Source organism: Triticum dicoccoides, chromosome 7B (assembly GCF_002162155.2).
Source record: "Triticum dicoccoides isolate Atlit2015 ecotype Zavitan chromosome 7B, WEW_v2.0, whole genome shotgun sequence".
NCBI classification, from domain to species: domain Eukaryota; kingdom Viridiplantae; phylum Streptophyta; class Magnoliopsida; order Poales; family Poaceae; genus Triticum; species Triticum dicoccoides.
The window spans coordinates 419,478,667-419,499,569 of NC_041393.1; the positions used below are offsets into that span (position 1 = coordinate 419,478,667).

General features: G+C 47.1%; 1 protein-coding gene across 1 annotated transcript; it reads left to right on the forward strand.

The window, feature by feature from the left end:
• Positions 1–16,114: 16,114 nt before the first annotated feature.
• Positions 16,115–17,858, forward strand: LOC119340863 (acyl transferase 4-like). The gene has a single exon (XM_037612771.1). It carries the CDS (start codon positions 16,286–16,288, stop codon positions 17,564–17,566), a length of 1,281 nt encoding a protein of 426 aa, XP_037468668.1. The 5' UTR covers positions 16,115–16,285; the 3' UTR covers positions 17,567–17,858.
• The last annotated feature ends 3,045 nt before the right edge of the window (positions 17,859–20,903 follow it).

Genomic DNA, 20,903 nt, shown 5'->3' on the forward strand with positions numbered 1-20,903 from the left:
TATTTGATGTCAACCCTACTGGCCTTAGTTGTACAAGTTAATTAAAGGACCCTGATAAGTGTCACATGCCAGGTACTAACACATGACAATTGTGAACGTTTTTTTCATTATAAGTTTAGTTACGTGAAGATGACAACTTTAGTTGGCAAGCATGCCAACTTCATGTTTCAGTTTATTTTTTGTCGGAAACTTGTCATGTGTCATCGGTCAGGGTGTGCAATCGGTTTTTTCAGTTTGATTCGGTTCGGTTTATACGGTTTTTGGTTTATACGGTTTTTATACTTCGGTTTATACGGTTTTATACATAGATACGGTTCGGTTTCGGTAATAACCATTTAAATTCGGTTTGGTTTCGGTAATAACCAAAATAACCAAAGTTGACGCGAATTTTTGAATGAACAACAAATATATTTTGGTCACATGATTCGGTCTGTGTATGTAGGTAAGATTTTTCTTGTGAGAAGTGCCTACGTAGATTAGATCATTATTAGATGGCACACATGGACTGGTCCTAGGTATTAAATGGCAGCAAATCTGAGATTAGGAAGGTTTTTTATTACGTGAGGGAGCAAGCTAAAGGAAAGAGTCAATTATATTCATTTTATTACAAGACGGAGCAAGCAAAAAAAGGAAAGAGCGAATCCTAATCATGACAAAAGCGGCGGGCTGGCCTTTTTCTCAGGCAAGCGACCAGAGTGGTCATATGGGCTGGATAATTTGAGGCCCAAGCAAGCACAACGTACTCTGGGTGCCCAGGTCGTTCGTTCAAACTGCAGCGTTTTAGTCCCACCTCGCGTATGGAGCAGCATCGTGGTGGGCAGAAGGCTATAAATAGAGGAGTGGCTGTCGTTTCACTTAAATCCCTTCATGCAGTTGGGGTACTTTCGGTTTAATTCGGTTTAACCGAAAACCGTCGGTTTCTAACCGAAAAAACCGAAGGGTATATGGTTTTGAAAATCAAAAACTGAAACTGAAACCAAAAACTGAAAAAACCGAAATTCGGTTCGGTTTTGTTTTTTTCGGTTTGGTTATTGGTTTTCGGTTCGGTTTTGCACACCCTGAGTCATCGGAATCTGTCATCCTCGCGTGACAGGAATTGTCATCAAAAAACGCCAGGGCCGGAGTGCCACACACCTATTTTTGTATTGTCAAAAATAAAATATAACTAGAAATAAAAGCGTAGGAAAAATTACTGGAAGTTGTTTTTTATGCTAAAGACTGGATTGGGTTTCATAGGTTCATCCGGTGTATATCTCTCCAATGCATAAAAATGTGGCAAGTGACATAGTCATGTGAAAAAATGCAGAATGAAATATATCATGCCACATTATATGTGATATGTCCTTTTCAAAAAAAAAGTGATGTGTTCATATTATATAAGCAATAGCGCACAAATATATAGATCGAGACATTCTCTGCATCAATAGCTAATAATCCGTTCATGGGTCGAGATACCCTCTACATCATCCAAATTTTAAGTATGAAACACAAATAACAACCTAAAGCAACATGACATACTATTGTTCATATGAATCATTTCGGTCCTCATACAAACATTTATCCTTAGTGACAGTAATACAACACAAGTTTTTTTTTACTTTCTGGCACTTCAATACTTTACTTGCAAGATTAAACCCAACTAACTAATGCACATCATTCCCGGTATGTATTATCTATCTAAACTGACCAAGACTAAGCATGCAACTAAAGAGAATTATGCATCTATAAATCAGACATAAAGCATCCATAAATCTAAAAATAATAATTCATCACATGACCAACATTACCCTAGAATTTATATCAGATTAACATAATCATGTAGGCCAACTTATATGGTTATTGTATTTATCTACAAAAGGGTGATATTACATCTTGGCTACTATCATGAACTTGTAGCCCAGGGGATGGACTAGTCACAACTAGGCGCGTGAGGATAGACGCTGGTGAAGATGGAGATGAATTCCCACTCCGGCGGAGTAAACGAAGATTGCCTCGGTACTTGAAGTAGCGACGGCGAAAAAATGGCCGTTAACTCCAAGGGAAGCAGCACTGAAGGCAAGAGGGGGAGCCCTAGGGTGTGTAGGTATTGGGCCTTGGCCACAGTGCCTCTTCGGGCATCCTAAGGTATTTCGATTGTTTTTGGATTTTTGGAGTCTATTGATATTTTATTTCCTGAAATTTAAAAATAACATAATTAAGGAACTTAGGCACCGAATTAAAAAGTTAGTTCCTAAAAAGTTTTAAAATTGCACAGCTGAATGATGATATGCACGAAGCATTACAAAAATTACAGATACGTTGGACGTATCAACCGTCAAGCGGTAGACTCATGACACTCACATATTGTTCCTGGGTGACGCGGTAGAAACTTTTGATTCATAACTATTGTACCCTACACGTTCCCCAACAGTGTTTTTATGTAGGAAACTAAGCACACCGGTATTTCGACCATGTCCACCACAACAATCATGTGGGGCTGAGCGTAGAGCTAGCAAAGGGAAGGTTATGGCCTCTTTGATTTTCATGATTTTCTAAACGCCTTAACATGAAAAACACATGAATGGAATGTCAGGCCATCTTTAATGTTGGATATTTTTTTGGATGTTTGACTATACGGCCGTGGCATTTTAAACAAGAGGTTCGAGTGGATGATTTTTTTTCTATAAAATCTAGGGTAAATGAATCCTAAGATAATTCCTATGGATTATCATTAAGAAGAAAAAAATACTAAGGGTCATATTCCTCCATTTCTTTTGGGTCTCATTGATTCACATGATTTTCAAATCACAGGAATAGAAAAAAAATGTGGAAATAGAATGGCATGCCACCTTCAATTGTGCAAATGCAAAAAATAATTTGGAGAGGTTGGAGTGGATGGAAAATTTCGTATGAAGTTTAGTGGAAATGAATCCAATGAAAAAAAATCTTATGGTTTACAATCCTATGAATAAAAAAACTTGAGTAGGAAAAATTGCTAAGGATTAAATCCTCCAAAACTCCTTGGAGAATCAGTTGAATGAAAGAAACCCTTAGAAATCTCATGAGAATACTCGGGATTCTAAAAAAAACATAAAAATAGGAAAGACGTATCAATTGTTGGAAATATGCCCTAGAGGCAATAATAAAAGCATTATTATTATATTTCCTTGTTCATGATAATTGTCTTTATTCATGCTATAATTGTGTTATCCGGAAATCGTAATACATGTGTGAATAACAGACACCAACGTGTCCCTAGTGAGCCTCTAGTTGACTAGCTCGTTGATCAACAGATAGTCATGGTTTCCTGACTATGGACACTGGATGTCATTGATAACGAGATCACATCATTGGGAGAAGGATGTGATGGACAAGACCCAATCCTAAACATAGCACAAGATCGTATAGTTCGTTTGCTAGAGTTTTCCAATGTCAAGTATCTTTTCCTTAGACCATGAGATCGTGTAACTCCCGGATACCGTAGGAGTGCTTTGGGTATGCCAAACGTCACAACGTAACTGGGTGACTATAAAGGTAGACTACGGGCATCTCCGAAAGTGTCTGTTGGGTGACATGGATCAAGACTGGGATTTGTCACTCCGTATGACGGAGAGGTATCACTGGGCCCACTCGGTAATGCATCATCATAATGAGCTCAGAGTGACCAAGTGTCTGGTCATGGGATCATGCATTACGGTACGAGTAAAGTGACTTGCTGGTAACGAGATTGAACGAGGTATTGGGATACCGACGATCGAATCTCGGGCAAGTAACATATCGATAGACAAAGGGAATAGCGTACGGGATTGATTGAATCCTCGACATCGTGGTTCATCCGATGAGATCATCGTGGAGCATGTGGGAGCCAACATGGGTATCCAGATCCCGCTGTTGGTTATTGACCGGAGAGTCGTCTCGGTCATGACTGCTTGTCTCCCGAACCCGTAGGGTCTACACACTTAAGGTTCAGTTACGCTAGGGTTGTAGGGATATGTATATGCAGTAACCCGAATGTTGTTCGGAGTCCCGGATGAGATCCCGGACGTCACGAGGAGTTCCAGAATGGTCCGGAGGTAAAGATTTATATATGGGAAGTCCTGTTTCGGGCATCGGGACAAGTTTCGGGGTTATCGGTATTGTACCGGGACCACCGGAAGGGTCCCGGGGGTCCACCGGGTGGGTCCACCTGTCCCGGGGGGCCACATGGGCTGTAAGGGGGTGCGCCTTGGCCTAATGGGCCAAGGGCACCAGCCCCACATAGGCCCATGCGCCTAGGGTTTAAGGGGGCAAGAGTCCTAGGAGGGTAAGGCACCTCCTAGGTGCCTTGGGGGGGGAGGGAAACCCCCCTTGGCCGCCGCACCCCCTAGGAGATTGGATCTCCTAGGGCCGGCCACCCCCCTTTGGCACCCCTATATATAGTGGGGGAGAGGAGGGACTTCATACCTGAACGCCTTGGCCTTTGGTTGCCTCCTTCTCCCTCTCCAACACCTCCTCCACCTCCATAGTGCTTAGCGAAGCTCTGCCGGAGTACTGCAGCTCCATCAACACCACGCCGTCGTGCTGCTGCTGGTGCCATCTCCCTCAACCTCTCCTCCCTCCCTTGCTGGATCAAGAAGGAGGAGACGTGGCTGTTCCGTACGTGTGTTGAACGCGGAGGTGCCGTCCGTTCGGTGCTGGTCATCGGTGATTTGGATCACGTCGAGTACGACTACATCATCACCGTTCTTTTGAACGCTTCCGTGCGCGATCTACAAAGGTATGTAGATGCATCTAATCACTCATTGCTAGATGAACTCCTAGATGATCTTGGTGAAACGAGTAGGAAAATTTTTGTTTTCTGCAATGTTCCCCAACAGTGGCATCATGAGCTAGGTCTATGCGTAGTTCTTCTTGCGCGAGTAGAACACAATTTGTTGTGGGCGTAGATTTGTCAACTTTCTTGCCGTTACTAGTCCTTTCTTGCTTCAGCGGTATTGTGGGATGAAGTGGCCCGGACCAACCTTACACGTACGCTTACGTGAGACCGGTTCCACCGACTAACATGCACTAGTTGCATAAGGTGGCTGGCGGGTGTCTGTCTCTCCTACTTTAGTTGGAGCGGAATCGATGAACAGGGTCCTTATGAAGGGTAAATAGAAGTTGACAAATCACGTTGTGGCTTTAACGTAGGTAAGAAAACGTTCTTGCTAGAACCCTAATTCAGCCACGTAAAACTTGCAACAACAATTAGAGGACGTCTAACTTGTTTTTGCAGCAAGTGGTTTGTGATATGATATGGCCAAAGTTGTGATGAATGATGAATGATCTATATGTGATGTATGAGATGTTCATGCTATTGTAATAGGAATCACGACTTGCATGTCGATGAGTATGACAACCGGCAGGAGCCATAGGAGTTGTCTTTATTCTTTTATATGACCCACATGTCATCAAGAAACGCCATGTAAATTACTTTACTTTATTGCTAAACGCGTTAGCCATAGTAGTAGAAGTAATAGTTGGCGAGCAACTTCATGGAGACATGATGATGGAGATCATGATGATGGAGATCATGGTGTCAAGCCGGTGACAAGATGATCATGGAGCCCCAAGATGGAGATCAAAGGAGCTGTGTGATATTGGCCATATCATGTCACGTTTATTATTTGATTGCATGTGATGTTTATCATGTTTTTTGCATCTTGTTTACTTAGAACGACGGTAGTAAATAAGCTGATCCCTCATACTAATTTCAAGGAGTGTTCCCCTTAACTGTGCACCGTTGCGACAGTTCGCTGTTTCAAAACATCACGTGATGATCGGGTGTTTTATTCAGACGTTTACATACAACGGGTGTAAGACAGATTTACACATGCAAACACTTAGGTTGACTTGACGAGCCTAGCATGTACAGACATGGCCTCGGAACACAGAAGACCGAAAGGTCGAGCATGAGTCGTATAGAAGATACGATCAACATGAAGATGTTCACCGATGTTGACTAGTCCGTCTCACGTGATGATCGGACACGGTCTAGTTTAACTCGGATCATGTAATACTTAGATGACTAGAGGGATGTCTAATCTAAGTGGGAGTTCACTAATAATTTGATTAGTTGAACTTAATTATCATGAACTTAGTCTAAAAACTTTGCAATATGTCTTGTAGATCAAATGGCCAACGTAGTCCTCAACTTCAACGCGTTCCTAGAGAAAACTAAGCTGAAAGACGATGGCAGCAACTATACGGACTGGGTCCGGAACCTGAGGATCATCCTCATAGCTGCCAAGAAAGATTATGTCCTACAAGCACCGCTTGGTGACGCACCCGTTCTCCCTGCGGAACAAGACGTTATGAACGCTTGGCAGGCACGTTCCGATGACTACTCCCTCGTTCAGTGCGGCATGCTTTACAGCCTAGAGCCGGGGCTCCAAAAGCGTTTTGAGAGACATGGAGCATATGAGATGTTCGAAGAGCTAAAAATGGTTTTCCAAGCTCATGCCCGGGTCGAGAGATATGAAGTCTCCGACAAATTCTTCAGCTGTAAGATGGAGGAAAACAGTTCTGTCAGTGAGCACATACTCACTATGTCTGGGTTGCATAACCGCTTGACTCAGCTGGGAGTTAATCTCCCGGATGATGCGGTCATTGACAGAATCCTCCAGTCGCTTCCACCAAGCTACAAGAGCTTTGTGATGAACTTCAATATGCAGGGGATGGAAAAGACCATTCCTGAAGTATTTGCTATGCTGAAATCAGCAGAGGTAGAAGTCAGGAAGGAACATCAAGTGTTGATGGTCAATAAAACCACTAAGTTCAAGAAAGGCAAGGGTAAAAAGAACTTCAAGAAGGACGACAAGGAGGTTGCCGCGCCCGGCAAGCAAGCTGCCGGGAAGAAGCCAAAGAATGGACCCAAGCCCGAGACTGAGTGCTTTTATTGCAAGGGAAGCAGTCACTGGAAGCGGAACTGCCCTAAGTACTTAGCGGATAAGAAGGCCGGCAAAACAAAAGGTATATGTGATATACATGTAATTGATGTGTACCTTACTAGTGCCCGTAGTAGCTCCTGGGTATTTGATACCGGTGCAGTTGCTCACATTTGTAACTCAAAGCAGGGGTTGCGGAATAAGCGGAAACTGGCAAAGGACGAGGTGACGATGCGCGTCGGGAATGGTTCCAAGGTCAATGTGGTCGCCGTCGGCACGCTACCTCTGCATCTCCCTTCGGGATTAGTTTTAAACCTTAATAATTGTTATTTAGTGCCAGCTTTGAGCATGAACATTGTATCGGGATCTCGTTTAATTCGAGATGGCTACTCTTTTAAATCTGAGAATAATGGTTGTTCCATTTTTATGAGAGATATGTTTTATGGTCATGCTCCTATGGTGAATGGTTTATTCTTTATGAATCTCGAACGTGATGCTACACATGTTCATAATGTGAGTACCAAAAGAAGTAAGGTTGATAATGATAGGCCCACATACCTGTGGCACTGCCGCCTTGGTCACATAGGTGTCAAATGCATGAAGAAGCTCCATGCTGATGGACTTTTAGAGTCTCTTGATTATGAATCATTTGACACATGCGAACCATGCCTTATGGGTAAAATGACCAAGACTCCGTTCTCAGGAACAATGGAGCGAGCAACCGACTTATTGGAAATCATACATACTGATGTGTGCGGTCCAATGAGTGTTGAGGCTCGCGGTGGCTATCGTTATGTTCTCACCCTCACTGATGATTTAAGTAGGTATGGGTATATCTACTTAATGAAACACAAGTCTGAAACCTTTGAAAAGTTCAAGGAATTTCAGAGTGAGGTTGAAAATCAACGTGACAGGAAAATCAAGTTTCTACGATCAGATCGTGGAGGAGAATACTTGAGTCACGAGTTTGGGGCACACTTAAGAAAATGTGGAATAGTTTCACAACTCACGCCGCCTGGAACACCTCAGTGTAATGGTGTGTCCGAACGTCGTAATCGCACTCTGTTAGATATGGTGCGATCTATGATGTCTCTTACCGATTTACCGCTTTCCTTTTGGGGCTATGCTTTAGAGACTGCCGCATTCACTTTAAATAGGGCTCCGTCGAAATCCGTTGAGACGACACCGTATGAATTATGGTTTGGGAAGAAACCTAAGCTGTCGTTTCTAAAAGTTTGGGGATGCGATGCTTATGTCAAGAAACTTCAACCTGAAAAGCTCGAACCCAAGTCGGAAAAATGCGTCTTCATAGGATACCCAAAAGAAACTATTGGGTACACCTTCTACCTCAGATCCGAAGGCAAGATCTTTGTTGCCAAGAATGGGTCCTTTCTGGAGAAAGAGTTTCTCTCGAAAGAAGTAAGTGGGAGGAAAGTAGAGCTTGATGAAGTATTTCCTCTTGAACCGGAAAATGGCGCAACTCAAGAAAATGTTCCTGAGGTGCCAGCACCGACTAGAGAGGAAGTTAATGACAATGATCAAGATACTTCTGATCAAGCCCCTACTGAAATTCGAAGGTCCACAAGGACACGTTCCGCACCAGAGTGGTACGGCAACCCTGTCTTGGAAATCATGCTGTTAGACAACGGTGAACCTTCGAACTATGAAGAAGCGATGGCGGGCCCGGATTCCGACAAATGGCTAGAAGCCATGAAATCCGAGATAGGATCCATGTATGAAAACGAAGTATGGACTTTGACTGACTTGCCCGTTGAGCGGCGAGCCATAGAAAATAAATGGATTTTTAAGAGGAAGACAGACGCAGATGGTAATGTGACCATCTATAAAGCTCGGCTTGTCGCTAAGGGTTATCGACAAGTTCAAGGGGTTGACTACGATGAGACTTTCTCACCGGTAGCGAAGCTGAAGTCCGTCCGAATCATGTTAGCAATTGCCGCATTCTACGATTACGAAATATGGCAAATGGACGTCAAAACGGCATTCCTTAATGGTTTCCTTAAGGAAGAATTGTATATGATGCAGCCGGAAGGTTTTGTCGATCCTAAGAATGCTGACAAAGTGTGCAAGCTCCAACGCTCGATTTATGGGCTGGTGCAAGCATCTCGGAGTTGGAACATTCGCTTTGATGAGATGATCAAAGCGTTTGGGTTTACACAGACTTATGGAGAAGCCTGCGTTTACAAGAAAGTGAGTGGGAGCTCCGTAGCATTTCTCATATTATATGTAGATGACATACTTTTGATGGGAAATGATATAGAACTCTTGGACAGCATCAAGGCCTACTTGAATAAAAGTTTTTCAATGAAGGACCTTGGAGAAGCTGCTTATATATTAGGCATCAAAATCTATAGAGATAGATCGAGACGCCTCATAGGTCTTTCACAAAGCACATACCTTGATAAGATATTGAAGAAGTTCAATATGGATCAATCCAAGAAAGGGTTCTTGCCTGTGTTACAAGGTGTGAAATTGAGCTCAGCTCAATGTCCGACCACGGCAGAAGATATAGAAGAGATGAGCGTCATCCCCTATGCCTCAGCCATAGGTTCTATTATGTATGCCATGTTGTGTACCAGACCTGATGTTAACCTTGCCGTCAGTTTGGTAGGAAGGCACCAAAGTAATCCCGGCAAGGAACACTGGACAGCGGTCAAGAATATCCTGAAGTACCTGAAAAGGACTAAGGAAATGTTTCTCGTTTATGGAGGTGACGAAGAGCTCGTCGTAAAGGGTTACGTCGACGCTAGCTTCGACACAGATCTGGATGACTCTAAGTCACAAACCGGATACGTGTATATTTTGAATGGTGGGGCAGTAAGCTGGTGCAGTTGCAAGCAAAGCGTCGTGGCGGGATCTACATGTGAAGCGGAGTACATGGCAGCCTCGGAGGCAGCACATGAAGCAATATGGGTGAAGGAGTTCATCACCGACCTAGGAGTCATACCCAATGCGTCGGGGCCGATCAAGCTTTTCTGTGACAACACTGGAGCTATTGCACTTGCCAAGGAGCCCAGGTTTCACAAGAAGACAAGGCACATCAAGCGTCGCTTCAACTCCATTCGTGAAAATGTTCAAGATGGAGACATAGAGATTTGTAAAGTACATACGGACCTGAATATAGCAGATCCGTTAACTAAACCTCTCCCTAGAGCAAAACATGATCAACACCAGAATTCCATGGGTGTTCGATTCATCACAGTGTAACTAGATTATTGACTCTAGTGCAAGTGGGAGACTGTTGGAAATATGCCCTAGAGGCAATAATAAAAGCATTATTATTATATTTCCTTGTTCATGATAATTGTCTTTATTCATGCTATAATTGTGTTATCCGGAAATCGTAATACATGTGTGAATAACAGACACCAACGTGTCCCTAGTGAGCCTCTAGTTGACTAGCTCGTTGATCAACAGATAGTCATGGTTTCCTGACTATGGACACTGGATGTCATTGATAACGAGATCACATCATTGGGAGAATGATGTGATGGACAAGACCCAATCCTAAACATAGCACAAGATCGTATAGTTCGTTTGCTAGAGTTTTCCAATGTCAAGTATCTTTTCCTTAGACCATGAGATCGTGTAACTCCCGGATACCGTAGGAGTGCTTTGGGTATGCCAAACGTCACAACGTAACTGGGTGACTATAAAGGTAGACTACGGGCATCTCCGAAAGTGTCTGTTGGGTGACATGGATCAAGACTGGGATTTGTCACTCCGTATGACGGAGAGGTATCACTGGGCCCACTCGGTAATGCATCATCATAATGAGCTCAGAGTGACCAAGTGTCTGGTCACGGGATCATGCATTACGGTACGAGTAAAGTGACTTGCTGGTAACGAGATTGAACGAGGTATTGGGATACCGACGATCGAATCTCGGGCAAGTAACATATCGATAGACAAAGGGAATAGCGTACGGGATTGATTGAATCCTCGACATCGTGGTTCATCCGATGAGATCATCGTGGGGCATGTGGGAGCCAACATGGGTATCCAGATCCCGCTGTTGGTTATTGACCGGAGAGTCGTCTCGGTCATGACTGCTTGTCTCCCGAACCCGTAGGGTCTACACACTTAAGGTTCAGTTACGCTAGGGTTGTAGGGATATGTATATGCAGTAACCCGAATGTTGTTCGGAGTCCCGGATGAGATCCCGGACGTCACGAGGAGTTCCGGAATGGTCCGGAGGTAAAGATTTATATATGGGAAGTCCTGTTTCGGGCATCGGGACAAGTTTCAGGGTTATCGGTATTGTACCGGGACCACCGGAAGGGTCCCGGGGGTCCACCGGGTGGGTCCACCTGTCCCGGGGGGGCCACATGGGCTGTAAGGGGGTGCGCCTTGGCCTAATGGGCCAAGGGCACCAGCCCCACATAGGCCCATGCGCCTAGGGTTTAAGGGGGCAAGAGTCCTAGGAGGGTAAGGCACCTCCTAGGTGCCTTGGGGGGGAGGGAAACCCCCCTTGGCCGCCGCACCCCCTAGGAGATTGGATCTCCTAGGGCCGGCCACCCCCCTTTGGCACCCCTATATATAGTGGGGGAGAGGAGGGACTTCATACCTGAACGCCTTGGCCTTTGGTTGCCTCCTTCTCCCTCTCCAACACCTCCTCCACCTCCATAGTGCTTAGCGAAGCTCTGCCGGAGTACTGCAGCTCCATCAACACCACGCCGTCGTGCTGCTGCTGGTGCCATCTCCCTCAACCTCTCCTCCCTCCCTTGCTGGATCAAGAAGGAGGAGACGTGGCTGTTCCGTACGTGTGTTGAACGCGGAGGTGCCGTCCGTTCGGTGCTGGTCATCGGTGATTTGGATCACGTCGAGTACGACTACATCATCACCGTTCTTTTGAACGCTTCCGTGCGCGATCTACAAAGGTATGTAGATGCATCTAATCACTCGTTGCTAGATGAACTTCTAGATGATCTTGGTGAAACGAGTAGGAAAATTTTTGTTTTCTGCAACGTTCCCCAACATCAATATGATAGGATTGCATGTACAAAATTTTTTTTGAAAACACATGAATTTGCATTATTGCATGTTTGATTCGCAAGAATAAGAAAAACACATGAATCCCATAAAGTAGTCAAATTATGAGGTTAAAACATATGCAAAGGTAAGATTAAGTTAATATGCGCTAGTTATGGCCTTTTGTCTTGGCCTTTGTGAGGTTGGAGTGGATTGTAAAATTCATTCGTTCCTATGAAACTCAAACCAAAGGAAAGAAACTCTTGGTTTTTAGTGTGGTCCATTCTGTTAAGTCAAATGGATGAATAGTGTAACCATAGAAATGTTTTCTCCTTCACTTTTACTCCGTCCAGGTTTACTGGGCTACTCGTATTTTGGGTTAAACTTTGACCATCTATATGACTAATAATATATGAATTATATGCTAAAAAAGTATAATGTTGGATTGGTGAGCTCATGGCGGAGCCCACAAGGGCAGAGGGGAGCTCGGCCAAGGCGACAGAGCTCCAATCTTCCAACACTCTCGGCGACGTGGGCTCACACGTGGGGCAGGTGTCACTTCTACAAGATCTGGTGGGTCCACTACCGGCCACATAGCTTGGAGGGGAAGATCAAAAACTAAGAGAAGCTAGCTAGGGAGAATATTTTTATGGACAGAGAAGTGAAATTATTTGAGGAACAACGAGGCTGCCAACACTCTTATATTAAATCAAAGTTAGTGATGGCGTGCTGCAAAAGAGGTTTTCCACATTATAATCTTTGTGGCATATATTTTATATTTTATTAATAAAAGGGACCTAATAAATCCGGACGGAGAGAATTTTGCAGCGATTCAGTTTCATTAGAGAAAGAGTGACGTCAGAACATATTGACCACCACCGATCAGCTATAGCTAGTTGAATGACGGGTCGCCGACTGAGCCCATAACTTGGTCCACTCAGCGACGTGCGTCCAAGTGTCCAACACAAGAACGTGGATCCATTTCCCGTGGACCATACATAGTTCAGTCGAGGTCACGCAGCATACACACACTCCACGCATGCATGTGCCGCAATTGGAACAGTGGCCGTGGCCGCCCAAAAACGCAGACGAAGACATGGTTGTGCTGGCCAAAGATGTTCAACGTGCACATGGGTGGTTCTCAAGGCAGTAATGTAGGCACGTGTTCGTCCATGTGGATTTTCCTTGCAAAATTGGCTCCTGCACACAGTGCACTCGGCTGACATGCAGGGACACATCGGTTGTTCGTGTCAACCCACGTCAGTGAGGAAGTCAGGACGGCCGAAGAACCGACCGACCGACCTATCGATGTTCCTATTCCCCGCCCGTCCCGCTTGATCTCTCATATTTGCAAAATCGATACGTGGACATTATAATCAAGGCAAGTAGAATTATTTTTACAGATGGCGTTAACCTATGCGGGATCAAGTGTCAATTCCAGCATGTGTTGGTGTGCCGTCCAATCCACTTGTGTTAATCAGACCAGCGTACGCATAATTAGCAGCTTTATTTGTTTCATCATGTGGCAATTTGGAATTGTAATGATAAACCCCATCACGTACGTAGGGAGGAGACGCACACTTGGCCGTATTAAAATTCCGTGGCTCGCCATTTGCTAGCTTTGCTTCGTCCTGTGCACCAGCTGACAGCTATATTAGCCTAATCTATGTACCAACTAAGCAAAGGAGACAGGGTAGATCGAGAATTCGCGACTCGTGTCCGGCTCCATGGATGGAGCAGCCATTTGTGGACCGATGATGCTCATGGACTAGTTTAATCGCAAGACTAACTAAGCGCACTTCTCCTAATTAGCTGGAGGAATTAGGAGTAGAATCATGCAAAAGATATGGCAGGTGGATGATTAGTTCATCACTAGTAGCAGTAGTTCAGCAGCAGCAGCAGCGCCACACGTGCGAACGGGACGGGAAGGCGCAATTAGCGGTTGAGCTAACCCTGTCCTGGGTGCATGCACGCGCGCCACCAGCTTTGGGAGGGAGGCAGTACTAGCACTAGTACTAGTAGTAGTAGCAAGCAAGAAAGCAGGCGGTCGCATTCGTTGAGGATAGGGCTGGAATTCGAGCCGAGTCAAGCTAACTCGACTCAACTCGTTACTATAACGAGCTCAAACCCAAGATTAGCTCGACTCGTATAACTTGCGAGTTGGCTCGTTTAGCTTGTTAAGCTCGTTAAAGATATAAATATAAAGCCTTCAAAATATGATAAAAATGATTATGTATATATTAAACATATATATCATCAAACGATTGTAATTTTCCTGTAACGCATGAGTATCCTAGAAGGCTAGGCCTTCAATGTTTGGGCCGTGGGTTGTGCGTCTGGGACGCAAGTTGTTTAGTGGCTGATCTTTCTTTGTATTGGGAGTGGCTGATCTATTGTATCGAGCCTAACGAGTTACACGAGTGCTCGTGAGATTGGCTCGTTTAACTTGGTCTATAAACGATTTTAAACTAAAACTCAGTTCAACTCGTTATTCTTCAAGTTCGAGTCGATTCGAGCCGAGTTACGAGCTGCTTGTTTAGCTCGCGAGCTTCGAGCTTTTTCCCCGCCCTAGTTGAGGAGGACATGGCAGGCCAGATCAGGGAACCGATGCTGAACAGTGATAGCGTAGCAGCAGCAGCAGCACAAGAAGAAAGTAGAAGAAGAAGAGATTGGTACGGAGGTGCATGCACCTTGCGGAAACAGGGGACGGATTCGCCCGTGGTTTTGCCGCGGAGTGGGACGGGTCCAGTCCAGTCCAGTCGAGTCCATCGTCGCGGTGGCACGACCCACCACCACATGATGAATGAACGATAGTATCTCTCTTCCGATGCCCGATCTGCCTCGTCCTTCTCCTGCCTGCTGACAGATGCATGCATCGGCTTGCTTGCTTGCTTGCTGGTGCGGACAGCACCCCTGCCCTACCGCTTGGGCTGGGTCGGGTCGGGTCCATCGCTCGTTGGTTGTGGCACCACGCGCCTTTGTGAACAAACATGAACGCTTGTTTGGGGACGTGAGAATTTAACCGGATTGTTCGCGTTCATTTCATTTATGGGACCGGAAGCATGATGACATTTGCAATTCTTTTTCAACCTAACCAACCGAGATATGCTCTATTCACGTTTGAATAAGAGTTTGAATAAGGTTACAAATGATTCTAAGAAAAGTTTTTTTCCTTCAAAAAAATACGAGTATAGTTTCCTTTTTACGGACGTGGATGGTGCCGCTGGCCAAGTGGCCAAATGTGCCACATGGCCATCCTTGCCGTGCGGCTAGCTGGTTCATCCCCCCTCTCCTGTATTGAAGGAGAGTGACGGAGTATATATTGACCTCGCCGGCTCGCCGCAAAGCTAACAACCACTCCAAATCCAGCCCAACGAAGCAATCGCCTCGCAACAATTCATCTTCCTCGCTTCCGTTCCGTTCCGTTCCAGTCCAGACATCCAGGTCGTACGCCAGCGCGTCCAGCCGGGTGGATCTCCGAGCTAGCGGCATTGCTGGGAGTAGATGCGAGACGCCGTCCTGCTCCGGTGCGACGCCACCATGGGCGGCCACGCCGCCGGTCCCACCTCTTACGGCAGCAGCGGCAGGAGGACTTTTCCGGCTCCGGCGGCGACCGCCAAGCAACGACGCGCGCCGGCGCCGGCGGGGAACGGCGGGAAGAGCGACGGAGGAGGGTACTTCGGCGCGGAGGCGGCGGTGGTGCTGGCGCTGATGACGGCGGCGCTGCTGGTGCTGCCGCTTCTACTGCCCCCGCTGCCGCCGCCGCCGCCGCTGTTCCTGTTCGTACCCGTCGCCATCCTGGCCGTGCTGCTCCTGCTCGTGCTCCTGCCCTCCGACGCCAGGGGCCTCCGCGTCGCGCCATCCTACTTGTAGCTAGCTAGCATAGCATTTAAATCAAATCCTGCGCTCGCTCTCTCGCTCGCCATTGTCGTCCTCGCCGCTACCTTGTACATGTAATTAGCTATCGCGGGGTCCGTTTCTTTTCTTGGAGACTACTAGTTGATGGAGAGGATTTTGCTCGGACTAATTAATTGCTTGCTGCAAAAAAAGTGTCTCCGGAGTTGCAGTAGTATCTCTGAATTTTAACCACAAGACAGTGGACAAACACAGGCCGGAGATACTACCACAACACAATGTTACTCTTCTGAAAGTTCAAACAGGTGACACCGAGGGGACAAATTTCTGTGTCTCCGCGGCCGCCAACGACGACATTTGGCCACACTGGCTCATTACCGAGTTCCGTATGACTGGCAGGCCCACCGTTGCCAAGTCGCCGCCGGCGAGGCACTCTTCTGAAAATTCAAAGATGCGGAGTATAATACACCGAGGGGGGCAAATCTCTTCGCCTCCAGTTGCATTCCCGCCGCCGCGAACGCTACATTTTGCCTCCTTGGCTCATTGCTCCGTCCAACATGACCAGCAGGCCCACCGTTGCCAAGTCGCCGCCGGAGGTCATCGCGCCGGCAGTGCCCACCCCAGGCGGCACCCTCGCGCTCTCCTCCATTGACAGGACCGCCGGCGGCGCCGGCTTGGTTAACCTCATCCAGGTATTTCCCCCGCCCTCGTTCACCGCCGCCCGCAAGGAGCCGGGCACGGCCGTGGCCGCGATGCGCGACGGGCTCACGAGGGCGCTTGTACCGTACTACCCGGTGGCCGGCCGCGTCGCCCCGAGTGGCCTTGCAGTCGATTGTACTGGTGAGGGCGTCTGGTTCGTGGAGGCCGCCGCGAGCTGCGCGCTTGCCGACGTGGACGGCCTCGACTGCTGCCCGCTGCTCATCCCCGGGGAGCTCCTCCTCCCGCGCCCTCCCCCCGGCGAGAAGCTCGATGGCCTCATCCTCATGGTCCAGGCGACGAGGTTCACCTGTGGTGGCTTCGCCGTCGGGATCAGCTTCAGCCACGCGGTGTTCGACGGCCAGGGCGCGGCGCAGTTCCTCACGGCGGTGGGGGAGCTAGCGCGGGGGCTCCAGGTGCCGTCAGTGACTCCGGTGTGGGACCGCGACGCGATCCCGGACCCTCCAAGCCCGCCGCCGCCTCAGCTCACGGAGTTCAGGCTCGTGACCCAGGTGGCCGACATATCGGCAGAGAGCATCGCGCGCGTCAAGGACGAGTTCAAGCAGGCTGCCGCGACATCGAGGGGGGAGGTGTGCTCCACCTTTGACGCGGTGACGGCCGTGTTGTTCAAGTGCCGCGCGCTGGCGCTGGCGTCGGCGCTCCCTGACGATGCCGCTGTCCGGGTCGCCTTCGCCGCCGGCACGCGGCACCTTCTCCACGGCGTGCTGCCGGCGGTGGACGGCTACTACGGCAACTGCGTGTACCTGGCGTGCGTCACTAAGGCAGGCAAGGCGGTCCGGGAGGCGTCGCTGGCGGAGGTCGTCGGCGCGGTACGGGAAGCGAAGGAGGCGGTCCCGGCGCGGTTCGCCGGCTGGATGCGCGGCGTCGATCACTACGACGTGCCGCTCGACTACAGCACGGTGACTGTGTCAGACTGGAGCCGCGTCGGCTTCCACGAGGTGGACTACGGCTTCGGCGCGCCAGGGTACGTGTTCCCGCTCAACGACCACGTCAACTTCGTCGCGTCGCTCAACTACGTCAGGCCGCCGGCGCCAAAGCGTGGGGGCATACGGGTGGTGCTCCGCTGCGTCGAGGAGCCTCATGCGGCCGCGTTCGCCGTCGAGCTCGCCAAGTTCGCCTAGATGCAACGCACGCATGTTTCCCATTTATTGGCCGTGTCCGCATTTTAGGCCCCTTTGGGAGCGAAAAATGGAGGGGTTGCCTCAATTTACGAGGAACTAGCAAAATGACAGTACGTTGCAGAATATCGACAGTGTATATACACAACACCATTCGCAGCCCATCGGAAAGTAAAACCACAAAAGAATTATTAAACGGAGGGAGTAACAATTTGGTTGCAATTAAGCATCACATAGTTGTATCAAAGATCTACACACCCAGATTTCTAGATACATTTTGTATTTGGTGCGGCCATCTTTTTTTCTTCCAATTATGCATGCCATTACTCCTATAAAGAATTTTCTGATAATTTTTTTAGCTGAGGTGAACTTGTTATGCTCACCGACAAAACTTGTCCTTCTCGAAGAACATAATTTATCATAAAAAACATTCAATTTACTATGGTAAAAAATATGACGTCAGATTTGTAGTGGGGTCCTTTTTTCTAGTACGTCCACACATCCAGGTTGTTGAATATATTGTGTACGTGTATATTGTGTCTTGGGTCCATCTCCTAGTTTCTCTGTATAGTTGAGGTTGTGACCCCCCTTTTGTACTCATATATACGTGTCTGATGCACCCGTCAATGTATTGTGTTGCATAGCTGTCACGCCCAAGATGCGACCCTATCCTAAAGGAACTCGAAGGTCCCAACAAGGATAGAAGCGCATCTTGAAGACGCTTTTGCAAGGTGGATATCATTACATCAACATTACATAATAAATGTGGATACATACAAAAGGCATACAATGCCACATGAATACAACATCACAATACATAAGAGCAACATCCGACTACAGATGAAACACAAACAGAAACTCAAATGACATCCACCCTGCTAGCCCAGGCTGCCGACCTGGAACCTATCCCCTGATCGAAGAAGAAGCAGAAGAAGGACTCCAAAACAAGCAAACATCGCTCTCGCGTCATGATCATCGCATAACCTGTACCTGCAACTGTTGTTGTAGTAATCTGTGAGCCACGAGGACTCAGCAATCCCATTATCATGGGTATCAAGACTAGCAAAGCTTAATGGGAAGGAAGGGGTAAAGTGGTGAGGTTGCAGCAGCGACTAAGCATAATATGGTGGCTAACATACGCAAATAAGAGTGAGAACAGAACAAATGGAACGGCCGTGAAGCTAGCAATGATCAAGAGGTGATCCTGAACTCCTACTTACGTCAATCATAACCCAAAGCCGTGTTCACCTCCCGGACTCCGCCGAGAAGAGACAATCACGGCTACACACACGGTTGATGTGTCGAATCTGGTGTCAAGTTATCTACAACCGGACATTAACAAATTCCCATCTGCCACATAACCGCGGGCACGGCTTTCGAAAGATAATACCCTGCAGGGGTGTCCCAACTTAGCCCATGATAAGCTCTCGCGATCAACGAAGGATAATCCTTCTCCCAGGAAGACCCGATCAGTCTCGGAATCCCGGTTTACAAGACATTTCAACAATGGTAAAACAAGACCAGCAAAGCCGCCCGATGTGCCGACAAATCCCGATAGGATCTGCACATATCTCGTTCTCAGGGAAACACCAGATGAGACTAGCTACGAGTAAAACCAGACCTCGAGTTTCCCCGATGGGGCCCCGCAGGCAGCTCAGTTCGGACCAGCACTTAGACAAGCACTGGCCCGGGGGGGCTAAAATAAAGATGACCCTCGGGTTGGCCGACCCAAGGGAAAGGTATAGGTGGTGGTGAGGCAAATGGTAAAACCAAGGTTGGGCCTTGCTGGAGGATTTTTATTCAAAGCGAACTGTCAAGGGGGTCCCATAAATCACCCAACCGCGTAAGGAACGCAAAATCCAGGAACATAACACCGGTATGACGGAAACTAGGGCGGCAAGAGTGGAAGAAAACACCAGGCATAAGGCCGAGCCTTCCACCCTTTACCAAGTATATAGATGCATTAATTAAATAAGAGATATTGTGATATCCCAACATAATCCTGTCCACCATGAAGCAATCTTCAACTTCACCTGCAACTAACAATGCTATAAGAGGGGCTGAGCAAAGCGGTAACATAGCCAAGCAATGGTTTGCTAGGAAGGGTGAAAAGGTTAGAGGCTGACATGTCAATTTGGGAGGCTTGAAGAGCAAGCGATAGGTAGCGCAGCATAGCGATAGAACGAAGCAACTAGCATAGCAATGATAGTAATGAGATCCAAGGTGACGGTCATTTTGCCTGAAATCCCGCAAGAAAGAAGAACGAGTCCATGAAGAAGACGAACGAGAGTAGTCGAACGAATCCTCACAATCGCAACATTACCAGAACTAAGAAGCAACACCGGAAAGAAACAAACAACATGGTAAATGCACAAACACAAACATGGCATGATGCACAAACAAGTATGATGCATGTCCGGTTTAACGAGGCATGGCATGGCAAAGTGCAACAAACAATACTACAAGTTAAGTGGAGCTCAATATGCAACGAGTTGCATATTGACGAAACACCACATCAATTGTTTAGTTCTCTCTCGGTTATGTACCCAACAATATTAAATGTTATTAAGATGGCAAGGGGTGAAGCACATGAAAAACTAACTATCTAGAAAGGTTTAAATGAGGCCGGAATAACAAACAACAATTCCGGAAAATCCTCATGTCCATATTTTGAATTAGCTACTGTTCTGCCCTAAAACATATTTTAATGTTGTTAAACAGGAAAATAAAGTGCACCATGTTAAACTAGGCATTTTCCACCCCATTTACATATGAAGTTTATTAAAATTGGAGCTACGGTTATTTAGTTATGAAATAAATCATTTTAGCATGGCATTTGAGCAAATTTAATCAAACAACACTTTAAACGTTTCAAACATGGATGAAAATGGCATATTATTAAACTACACGAAATTCTAAGCATTTTACATGTTTAAATCATTTTAATCCGATGCACGGTTGTGGAGTTATTAAATGCATGAACATGAGGGTGCAATCTGTAAAACAACCTTTCTCTGGATAAATGCGAAAATCGCAGCAGCAGGAAAAAAAACACTACGGCCCGAAACTGAGATCTGGCCCAGGGTGCGGGTGCTGGAGGCTCACCCAGCGGGTCTGGCCCAGGTTGATGGAGGCAGGCCGAGCGAGGCCGGATCTGGTGGAGGAAGTGGCCGAGCTGGGCCTGATGCATGCTGCGGTTGCGGGCCTGGCAGGCAGATCGAAGTGGAGGCAGGGGATCGGGTCAGCGCGGAGGGTCAACGAGTAGAGGATCTACGGCTGGGCGCGCGCGTCCTCTCCTGCTCGATGCAGAAGCAAGGGAGGTCGATGCGGTCAACGGGCG

Bases quoted from the DNA above. Each gene is read 5' to 3' on its own strand.
- LOC119340863 (XM_037612771.1), top strand. From the start codon at position 16,286: ATGACCAGCAGGCCCACCGTTGCCAAGTCGCCGCCGGAGGTCATCGCG.